Here is a 12,116-nt window from a genome sequence, read left to right as displayed (position 1 = left end):
CCCCAAAATAAGCTTCTTGGAAGAGTTGGATCACGATATGACTGAGAAGACTCCCACAGTTATAGATATTGAGAGGTGTTTGGAAAGATGTGAAATCTCATGCTCTGTACTCCACTGGATGAGTGTTCTGAGGTTATTTTTAACTCGGAACTAAGAATCATCCCCCCTGCATCCCCAAAACCTCAATAAATTTGTCTGTGCCTTAAAGCTAAACACTTGGGCTATGAAATAAAGGTTTTTATTCTACTAGAAAAATCAAACCTTCTATTTCTTCTGTTCCTTTGGGTAGAAAGTTTCTTTCAATACTGAAAGACTACAGTATAGTAGACATAAAAATTGTGAATTATGTATAAATGTTTAATTTTTACTCTTTTAAGAAAACACAAAACTATAATAATTGCAATTTCCTTTCAAAGTCCACTGTACAGCATCTTTACAGTGCCAGTTAAGTAATGCTTTATCTTAATATTTTATGTAAAAATAGGATGGTGAAGCTACAGAGTATTAATTAAAAGTAAAGATTCTTACCAGGAACAACAAACACATACAGTTCATGCTTATTAATTACAAACTACAGTATCAGAAGCTCTCTGGGGATTATTAGCCTCTTTCATGAATTTGTGTTTGTATTTTCTATAATATTTTATTAAAATAGCTTTTTTTAAGACAGTGTTCAATTTTTGATGTTTTTCTTCGTTCTTCTACAATATCACAAGTGTAATTTTGAGTTTAGTCTCTTTTTGGAGTCTAATGACATTAAAAACTGGTTCTCTTCATGTCCCGGTCTGTCAATATTAAGTGTGGTGTTTAAAAATAATACGTATACTTCCTCTTCTCCCACACCCAAGTTGTTGAAAAGCTCATTGATGCTTCAGAGAGCACAAGTTTTAACTGTGGAAGTTACTTAATTGTCTGTTCATGCTTTCCATCAATGTACATATCCCCGACTTGGTATCATAAATGAAATTCGGTTGCTGTTCCTGTGAAACTGTCACGTCCTCTGCTCAGATACAGTTGTGGTAGCCTTTTCAATGCCAGGCATTACTTACTTCACTTTCAAGACTGTAATAATCTGCTTCACAAAAAAGGGGGGGGAGTGGAGAGAGAGGAAACAAGAGTTCTGATTTTATAACTTAACAGCATAGACAGTAAGGCCTACATGCTTCATATCTGCAGTTTTTTTAAAAAGGAAGATAGGTATGACACTTCAAATCTAGTTTCAAGCTGTGGAGGTGGCATATTACTGAGACATCGGTAATTAAAACTCAATACTTTGGTGTAGTTTTCATCCTGTTAATTCTGAATACCTTATATAGAGTTTAGATAATATTGTTTCCACATTTCAATGGGAGAGTTATTTCCAGTATCAGGTAAGGATGAACGCTACTGTAAAGGTCCTAGTTAAGAGCTAATGCAGAACACAATCCTGATTGCCTGTGTTTTAAGATAACAAAGTGAAACAGGGACAGAGAGTCACTACTCACCTATTAGGAGCCTCTTATATGAGAGAGTATTAGAAAAGCTTGTCTTGTTTCTTTTAGTAGAATAAAAAGTGAAAAGGGTTTGTTTGCTGTCTTCAAAGACATTCAGAGGGGAAGGAAACATTGGGGGATAACTATTTAAGCTAAAGGACAGTGTTGCTGTAAATAATTGTAGATGTCTGCGGCATTCAGATTTTGGAAGAGCCTTCCAGTTTGAGCATTGGCAACTGTTTTTAGCTGTAACTACTTAGAAGTAACCATTTCCGAAAAGGGCTACCTGATGTCCAGCATGTGTTATTGCAGTGGCCTTAGACTTAGTACCTCCTTTGTATTCCTGTATTGACAGTCATCCTGTCTCATTAGAAATTTCCTTTTCTACTTGTTCTTATCTGTGTTTCCTTTAGTCAGTGGGTGATTTTTCTCTCTTCTACTAGACCAGACAGTCAGGAAAAAATAAATGGTAGTTGTAGCTGAACCTTTGAAATATCAGTCAACTTAAAATCAGCTGTTCATTGTGGAAAATGAAATAAAGATTTGATGGGTAAGTTCTTATTAATCAGCTTCCTTTAGCCAAAGTATTTGCAGAGAAAATACCAAGTGAGCAATAGCTCAGCCAGATCATGTCTTGGTCTTATGACCTAATGCCGTATCACCTCAGGCTGCAAGCTTCTTGGATTTAGCAAGCTACCCAGGGTCAAGCCCGAGATGAGACCTCTCAAGGGAAAGTGCAGGTGCTGCAGGAAGTGGTGTTCATGAGTCAGCGTGCCGGCCTCTTCCCGTCGACTCTCATTCCACCTGAGATGGATGTAGCAATTTCTGTATGCTATTGGATCTTATGAATTGAAAAAGTATATGGAAATGCATGCTAACTGAATAGGAAAGTAAATTTTGGACACACATTAAAACTGTAAAATTCTTGTGTCTAGTATTTTGTGGGGTTTTCTCTCTCAATATTTACAGTCATTTTTTTATTTACAGATGACGCCAAACACTTAGTACCCAACAAAATGAGAGATTTTTTCTGTACCATAAACTTGGACCAAGAAGAAGTTTTTCGTACACAGGTAGTTGAAAAGTCTTTAAGGTAAGATGAATTTTTAAATGCAGATAAGACTGTCTCGGTTCAAATAAAACCAAGATATGTATCAATGTGCATGAGACCTGACTTGTGACAACTACTCAGAAATGTTATAGTAATGTGTGAATTGTGAGAGTAGTTGAAAGAAGATAGAATTGAGGCTTGTGAATAGTAACTTTTAAAATGAAGCATGCTTAACATACTTCACTGTTACTTTATTCTGTTATGTTGGGGAGCAAAACATTCTTTTTCTTGCAAAGTTGTTTCTAGGGGAAAGAAAGCTGCTTGTTAATTGCTCTCCATGTCATTTCCTACTTAGGACATGCAGTTGGTCTGTATTGGTGAAATTCTGCTTTTAATATCTGTTTGTAGAATGAAGGAACAAGAACTTTTCCATGTATAGTTTTGTGTGCTGTGGGATGTACCCCTTGACCACGCCTTATTCTCTCCTGAGTTGTTGTTTTGGGAACTATAACTTGTACCCACACAGGGTGGCTTGCTTTGCCTCCCTGAGCAGCACTTAGCTGTTGATTCTGCTACTTAAAGCCTTAAAAGCAATCAGACAAAAAAAGTCATGATTACATAGCTGTAGTAGTATAGGTGCTTTGTCTCAAAACTCTGAAGTTCACTGATGACCCATACCGAAGCATCATTGCAGCTGTGTTGCTCAGAATATCTGAGTGACAGTTTGTTATCTGGAATTGACATTAAATCTTCCTTGTAAAACCAAGAAAGCCTATTCAGATCTTGAATTTTTCCCTAATTCTTGTTGTTTTCAGTGGTTTTATTGTTAATGTTTCTTTGATCCATCTCTCTAAATGTTTCCTGGTGAGAAACAGCATACTGCTTATATGGCAGACTTAAATTGGGAATTTTACTTCTTCAAAGCATCTTTAAAACACTTTAAAGCCTCCTTGTGCCTCTACATGAAAAGCAAACACTACATACATGCAAGCAGAAACAAATATCTTGCTAATCTTCCTGATCTGTAACTGCTGTAGTCAGATCCAGAAAATTTTCAGAATATAACTGGCTGCAATTGAGATGGATTACCAATCCAAAGTCTGACTATTGGCGTGTTAATAATTGAAACCCTAAAAGTTACTACTGTGCTTAGCAACAAGACTTACTACATTTAATATAATGTCTGTTTATGCAGACATTCTTACTATATTCTGTTTAAGAATTATTAAACTATCATCTGATAGTAAAAGTATTAGCTGCATAGTAAAACATTTGATAAATCACCTGAGAGTCATCAATTTTTTTAAAAAATAAAGTACTCAAGTTTAACTGAAATTTGATTAAATGAAACAATCCCATTAGCACTTTACAGATGAAAGGAAGAAGAATCTCACTATAACAAAATACCAACATGGGGGGAGTCTTAAGTGATGCACATGCACCCTTCCCCTCAAATTGAGAATTTTTCAGGTGATACGAAGTTAATATTTCTAAGTTGAGAACATTTTATTAAGAGTTAGTGTTCTGAATCACTCTTTGTCCATAGGTGCTTTTTTGTCTTCACTGACTGCACGGGGAATGCTTTCATCCTCTGAATTATTGCTGTGTTGTTAGATTGACAGCATGAGTAGGGCTCCCTAAAAGCTGATGAAATGTAATAAAATAAGTCATCCTCTGTTAGCAGCAACCAGAGTTGGATGCTTACACTTGATTACTAGTGTGTATGTAGTTATGAAGGCTGATACTTGTTCCAGAAACTTAATTATACCATCTTGTGCTAGAATACCGTACTAACCTAGAGGTACTGGAAGCGAACATGAAAGCTCTGATCTCTTATTAGTCCAAAAACTTTATAAATTGCTTTTTAGTAAGATGTAGTACAGTGTAATTTTAATAATAAATAGAACTTGAAATTTAATTTGTTTTATATTATTTGCTTGCTTTTTCTTTCACACACAATTCACAGACTCTTTCTGGCACTGTATTCTGGGTTGCAAATTTATACTAGCTATAATCTAAATTGTATTCAATGAATATCCGCTAGTTAAACACCTGTGGAAGTAATTATCACTAGCGTTAAAATGATCTTGGACTATAGTGATCAAAAACTAATGAAGAAATGTATTTTTAAAACGTGCAAATAGGTTTGGACTTTCGCCAGCACTGGGACTATTGTTAGAGTGCAGATGCGAAGCATATGACTTTTCAAAATTAGAAAAAACATGAATTGACACCGAAGTGAAAGAAGGATATTTTGACTAAAGACTCAAGAAATATTTCCTGGTGTGGTGTGGGATTTCTGTGGATTCTGAAGAAACAAACTCTTTTGCCTTGTAAAGTTTAAAGAACATCTGTTAACCTCCTCAAATATGAGGAATTGGGGAGGGGTTGTGGTATATGTGTGTTGCATTTTTTAGTTTAAACTAAATTCAGTTTCTTTTTTTTCAAACTGAACTTTGTGCAAATGCAAGGTTACAGCAAAAATTCTCTTGTTGATATAACTGTAGATTTTTATTAAATGATAGATCTAGGGGCATTCTTCAATTTCTGCTTAGAACTGCCAGTTTAATATAGCAAGGAAAGGAAGAGCAAATGCATATGTCGCATATTTAAATTTAATCTCCTGTATTACCGTAATCCAGTTCTTCCTGTATGACAGTCTGGTCTTCCTTCGAATTAGCACTGTCTTCTAATTTTGTATCTGTCACAGTCTTTAAAGTTCTTGCATCAAAGTCACAAATGAAAGTACTAAACTGACTGAATCCCTGAGGAACAGGTAGAGTAAGTTTCCCATTTTAATTATTCCTCATTGGTATAACCTACTGTACCTCTTCATCCAGTTCTGTATCCACCTAATAATTTATTTATTAATCCTTTGTACTGTGCATCTTAGTTTTTCTCTGTGCCTCATTTGCTAAAGAATAATCAACAACTGGTTTATTAGGCAGTGGTGTTAATCTGTGAAAGGAAAAAATTATCAACACGAACAATGCATTATCTTCTGTTTATGCTCATAATACTGACCTGCTCTTTCTTGCGTAATCTGAGATTTCATGTAATGTTGAGATCAAAATAATGATTGTGGGGGGGATATAACTGTGATGTTGGCTCTCTTTAGCCATAGTGTATGGCTGCTAAATAGGCTTTTGGAAATCTCTGCTAATAGTCTCTATCTCAGACTAATTGTCTGATTATAATTGGATGCATAGTGTTATACAGATTCAGCAAGAACAGGGACTTAACACTTAGTGATATGCAGAAGTTGCTATTGTATGTTGTGGTCTAGTGTTCTCCTTAGGATGTCTGACTGAAGCTGAGTTAATAGCAGTTTCCCTTGATACCAGTGCCAGCTAGTTCACCCACTGTTCACTCTTTCTGCTGTAATATCTCTTTGTACTGGTGCAACTAATATTTGTAGCTGTTAAGGGGAGCCATATCATGGAATTGACCCAAGTTTAAGATAAGACTTTTTTTCATCTATTTTGGTCTAAGTTATTGTGTCAATACAATTAAAATGAGCAACCAAGGTAACAAGGAAATTGAGGCTGCTTAAGGCTGCGTTTCTGCTAAAGGTAGTACTTGTGAATTTGTACCTTTAGTGGTAGTGCTGAAAAGAAGAACCTAATCCTTGAAATCAAAGCTGGATTTGTTGGCTTTGAAAATTAAAAACTGAAAAGCCACAGGCAAACTTTTCAACTGAGAATTCTTAAATTATTTCTCAGTGTAGTGCAGACTTAATGCTGATTTATCTGCTTTGAAGCCAAAGATGTAGGGTCCATGTTTGAACAAAAGGAACATTTTCACTTCTGAATTTCCTCCAGTTAAAGCTCTTGTTTCTAAAAATCGGGTCTAGAAATTTGGAATGCCAGATTTTTCACCTATTTTTTTTACCTACTTTTTAAGTTAGTTATCAGCTCTGCTCTTATTTTTAACATTTAATGAACCATTGGTCCTTTAGCATTTGGTGGTTTTTCTAAAATTGTTTGGGAGGGAAGAGAGTAGGGATGATACCCTCTTTTTCCTGGTATCCTTTTGGGTAGGTAATACTGTGAACTCATTGTTCCAAACATAACTATATTTGTAATAGTTTAATAAAGTATTGTAGCAGTATAGTTCAGAAAGGTACTTTACAGGGAAACAAAAAACCCCCACTTCGTTTCTGAGTTGGGTATGACTGTCATCTCAGTACTCTTCTGTAGAAAAAAAGCAAAGACTGAAATTAGTTTCATGAAGCTGCACACTTTGCCCTGCTGATGTTAATTGTAGTTAAAAGTATTTTAAGTCTTTAAGAATCCAGTAGTTCTGAAATAGCAGGGTTTGTTTTGTGGATGCACTTCATTGTCAGAATTCACAACTTGCAGTGATACCAATAACTGGTTTTGTTCAGTCTTGAAATACAACATTCTGACTACTGGATGATTGCATCAATATGTACTCCTTAAGTTTAATGGAAGTATAAATTCCTTAAGTGAAGATACCAACACAGTGTGAGGAACTCAGAGTCTTTTTACATAGAGGTCTCTGCAAATGGCAGTTAAGTAGGGCGAACTATAAACATTGGACTTCCTTAGATGGAGAAATGGGGTGACCATTTCAGCATGCTGAGAATGTGTATTTGAGATTAACATTTCTCTTCTTCACTGTTGTGTTTTATACTTGCTAATGCTTATGGCTTCTTTTCTCAGGTCTGAATCTCTGAGCATCAAATTTAACACAGAAGTTAGAGCTAAGCAAATGTCAGTTAGTGAAGTAATTCCTGAATTGTGTTTTGATGTAATTGAATCATGTACTGAGTGAAAAAGGAGAAACATAAAACTTGTTAGTATCTCAGGAAGTCATCTGGGCTGGGTAGAGAACCAACTAGAATAATTTCAAGACAGGAAAATAGAATGGAAATCGCAGAGGAGACACTTTGTGTGCACTTTTTTAAAAACATATATAAGGCATTCATGAAATTTTATCTTGCAGTGTTACTGTATGTTCTTGTAATGAAATGGTTGTGGGTAACTTTGATAGATGAGTATAGTGTTAAAGGCCAAGGTTTGGGACTGCAGTAAAAATGCAGCATTTTAGTATTTGTCTTCTGTATAAATTACATAAAGTGTTTTTCTATTTTAACTTTCTTTTTAGCCCTTACTTTGGGGAAGAGTTTTACTTTGAGATTCCAAGGACATTCCAGTGGTTGTCCTTCTACATTTATGATAAAAGTGTTTTACAAAAAGACCTGCGTATAGGTAAGTTCTGGGATACTGTCTATATCTTGTGTAATGTTTGGTTATTTTCAGTATCGTAGTATTGAGGATACAATTATTAAGGTGATGCCTTTTTCAAAACATAATGTATAGTGGACTTAAACAACATATTCCTTTAAAGTTTGAAGAGCAGGATTTTGTTTCCTTACTTTATTTGATTATACTAAAATAATTTTAGGCCAATAGGACATTTCATAGTCTTACAAACTCAATATGGTTTTTAAAATTTTGTTTGTTTTTTCTCCACTTCTGTTTCATTGGATTACTTGAATAATTGTCACTGCCTGTAGGTCTTTTAAAGAAGGAGTTCTGGAATAATTCCTAAAATTATTTATAGATTTTATTTTTTTTTCTGTCAGTGCAACCTGTAACTTTGTGACTTAGAAGTTGCTGCAAAATGCTTTATGTAGCTTAGGTGAAAAATTGCAGGAAGTGGATCCCCCCTCCCCAGCATAGCAGCTGCTATTTGGATATAGTTTCTATAAAGAAGTAATCGAAGAAGGCTTCATGTTACTTAAATTGAGGAAGAAAATAATTTGCACCAGGATGCCAGACGATTTGGTATAATAACAGCTTTCCAAATAGCTATCAGGAGAGTAAAAGGCACCTACTGTCAGTTTCCTGTTTAAACATTCTTCAACACTATTACTGTTCTTTCAAATCTTTATTATGTTATTTCCAACCACAAGTGTGTTCTTATCCAAGATAACACATGGTAATTAATTTAATTTGGCTTTATAGAAACTATTTTTCTGCTTTACTTCTGCTTCATGTTCCTTGTTTCCATAAGCTTTTCATATAGCAGCATAAGTGTAAAAAAACCCTAGAAGATTTTAAACAAAAATCAACTTCAAATCTATTTAGATGTTTGTCCTATTCAGATGAATCCTTATGCTTACCTCTCCCTGTCTCCCTCCCCCAGGAAAGGTGTCAATCAAAAAAGAAGATTTATGCAACTATACAGGAAAAGAAAACTGGTTTATGCTTCAACCTGTTGATTCTAATTCAGAGGTTCAGGTAACTATTAAATAGCACATTTACATTTTTAAAATTAGTAATAGATAAGTGCATTAACGGTAGAAGTTTATATTGAACCGTAGCAGATGTTAGCATCTGTCTGATTTTGAGGGACAGTTGTGTCTTTCAGCTTGATTAGAGAATAATGCATATTCTGCATTTCTAAACTGGTTGTATTGGTCATGATACTTAAAACTGGCAGAAGACGTAACAACTGTTTGGAAAGTGTCTCAATGGTACTTTGTCTAAAATTGTTGTAAGACAAGCTATGTACATGAGACAGGAGAATGATTTAGGAAACTACTGAATCATTTTTTAGTCAGTTTTGGAGTTATCGGAAATTATGACTACTTATATGACATGAAATAGTCTCCAAAACTGGAGGTATCTGTGCTGTGCTCATTTATCTTATTTTGAAATAGTTTCTGCATTCAGTATCAAGTAACTTGCACTTCAGAGTTGTATTTTAGTCAGTGATTCAGGTTCTTCTGACAGGATTGTTCCAGTAGCATAAAAATGAGATGGCTCTAGAAGTTGTAGCAATTCCCTTTTTGGCTTGAGGAAGAAAACCGAACAGTATTTTTGAGAATCTCTTAGCCTTGTTGCTGTGATAAACAATTTATTAGATTTTAATAGTTTTTTCAGATTTGTTTAAGGGAAAAAGTCTTGAACTTGGCAGTGTTTGTATTTTTCTAGTAACTTGAAAGTCCCTCTGAGTAGGGAGAATGCTGTCTACTTTTACAAGAGGTGAATGTGCACAGAATTCTCAAAAAAAACCACAGGTTGTTTTACAGGATTAATCATCTGTGAGTTGTAAATTATGGATGTATAACGGGACATACGATTGCTTTACATGGAGACAGATTTTCAAAACATCTGAATGCGACTTTCTCTTATCTGTTGAAAATTAGTCCTTGTTCAGTTAGGATAGAATATAATAGCATAGTTCAGTTGGAAGTGACCTACAGATCATTTAGTCCAACTGCGAATTGTCACATTCTTCTTCAATTCTTCCATCTAATCACTCTGAATATTCTAGAAAGTCTTTTACAGATATAAACTGAAATGCAGTTTCTGCTTTGACTTAAATATTGTCATGCTTGCTATGCTTTTTCCTTAGTAGTAAAAATGTATTCTGACAAAATAATCTTTCATTCTATACAATGTAAGTATGAAAACTTGATTATAATATTCCATTAATAGAATTTAGCAATTTCTTACGTATTGGAAATTAAAAGTTCTTAATTTTCCATACCTTTGTAGGTCACAATGGAACGTAAGCTTTTACTAATACGTTTCTATGGCTGAGATGTGTCGAGCACTCTCCTGCATGACACATCCATTGAAGGATGACCTTTTCTGCTAAGGTGTCTGCTCCTCATGTTAGTCTTTTCTTGAGTTAGGGCATTTGGGTAGGTTTCTCCTCTGTTCCGCTTCCTCTTTCCAGGAAATTTGTAAGAGCGGAGCTGGGACCAGTTCTAATCTGCTAGATTTGGCTGAAATGTTGTTAGTTTGGATGTGCCATAACATACTAAAATATATTCCTAGGAAATTCCCAAGGTTATTGATGGGATAGGGGTGAAAATAGCAGGCTTTCTTACAGTGTACATGCAGCAACAGTTCACAAATGCTTATAAAGCTAGATAACAAGTTTTTGGGGAAAAAATTGTTTTCGGATGTGCTCTTCTTATGGTACCATACATGTAGCTGTCATTTTTTCTTCTAGTTCCCTCCATGTGAGTGTTTTCCAGAATTTATGATGGGTGCAAGGCAGTAGGATGGCTTTAAAGTGTTTTGTGTTCCTTGGCCTATACAGGACACATTGCAGTTTGCTTGGTTGGGCAAGCTTGATTTGTTTCAAAAAAACATGTACTTTCTGTGTACCAGTATTCTGTTTTTTTCATACAGGCTAACTGCTCTAATAAGCAGCCTGTGTATCAGGTACATTAGGGCTGGAAGTGCATATTGAATATTGTGGTATACAGCTTGTAGGTCTACAAAATCCACATGAAGTCGTAAGTTCTTTGGCACTGACTTGTCATATTCACTATGTGTATCTTGGATTTGTTATTTTCTTATAGTCTACAGGAAATTGTCAGCTCTACCTTGGTAGGACAATGAAAGTATCACAGGAAAACATTTGAATTTGTTTATAACTTAGTTTCTAGAAAGGCTTAAAAGTATGTTAAATGTAACATTTTGTCTTCTGTGGAATTACCAAGAATTAAACTTGCTGATTCATAAAATGATCTTAATTGTAACAAATTCAGGACTTCTTTAGGGTCACAATCTACTCCTAATGCAGAAGCTGTAGACCAGTCATTGTCTATTCTGGTTCTACAGCTCTGTACATACAGGCAATCTGAAGTGGAGGCGATAAGTTCATCAGAGTAAAAGCATTATATGCTTGAGTGAATATAAGTTTTTGGTGAAATAAGGGTGTTGCATATTTCCTTTCAGGTGTGCATGAGAGATGAGTCGCTTCTGCCCAGCCACTGAAAGTGTGTAAAAAATTACTGTGATTTTTAGAAAGCATCTGTTCTGTGTTTTGATCTCGGCTGTTGGGTGTTGTTTTTTTTTTGTTTTGCTGCTGTTTACAATATTATGAATGGATATTCATCTTGTTTTCTTAAAACATTTTCCTTTGTCCACTATTTCTTGAAAAGTGTGCGTGAATGTGGCAATACTAGACAAGTAAAGTAGCATTTGAAAAGCTGAGTGGAACAGACCGTATTTAACTGAAGTTGGTGCAAACTTGTTAATATATATGTATTAAAAATCTTCATGTTTCCTAAAATGCAGATAGCTGTAGCATGCTAATAAAGTTCTTAGAATTGCTTGTGGCCCCCCCACCTTTAAAAAAACCAAAAATCTTCATTTAGCGGATTTGAAATGAGGTCATATTGTTAAACATGCCCTTGATCTTTGTTATTCGCATTTTGTAGAGATTTGATCTATGCTTGCAAAGAACATTGATAAGGTAAAAATTTTTCATGCACTTCTAAGGTTTTTGAAGATAGGTTTAACTTTCACTGTTCTCTTCTTAAAAATTGATAGGATTTATAAGTAAGGTACTCCAAATAGATTTCCCTGGTGTTCATGTAGAATGTGTAAATTTGGAAAAAATGGAGATGGAGCCTCAAGCCAGCTTGTAGATTCCTGGTGACTCGGATCTCTAACCCTAGGAAAGAAGAAAGGTCTGGGTAAAGTAAACCTTGTGGGTTATGTGAGTTGAACGAATATTCCTGGTGCTAGGGAATTGTTGCCATTACATAGTGCTAGGAGCTCAGTGTGGTACACTATAAGATGCACAATTCAGGAATG

The 12,116-nt window shown here is 35.1% G+C and overlaps 1 protein-coding gene across 1 annotated transcript in view; it reads left to right on the top strand.

Moving 5' to 3' along the window:
- Window positions 1–2,459: 2,459 nt before the first annotated feature.
- RASA2 (RAS p21 protein activator 2) overlaps window positions 2,460–12,116 on the top strand; it is a 42,523-nt gene continuing 32,866 nt past the window's right edge. Inside the window, exons 1-3 of the mRNA XM_026855122.1 lie at window positions 2,460–2,565; window positions 7,654–7,757; window positions 8,698–8,792. Coding sequence (XP_026710923.1) covers window positions 2,489–2,565; window positions 7,654–7,757; window positions 8,698–8,792 — 276 coding nt within the window. The 5' untranslated portion in view covers window positions 2,460–2,488. The remainder of the gene's footprint in view (window positions 2,566–7,653; window positions 7,758–8,697; window positions 8,793–12,116) is intronic.

This window comes from Athene cunicularia (genome assembly GCF_003259725.1).
Source record: "Athene cunicularia isolate RWA chromosome 9 unlocalized genomic scaffold, athCun1 chr9_part1, whole genome shotgun sequence".
Lineage (NCBI taxonomy): Eukaryota > Metazoa > Chordata > Aves > Strigiformes > Strigidae > Athene > Athene cunicularia.
The sequence above is the reverse complement of the archived record's forward strand: the minus strand, read 5'-3'. Positions and strand labels throughout refer to the sequence as shown.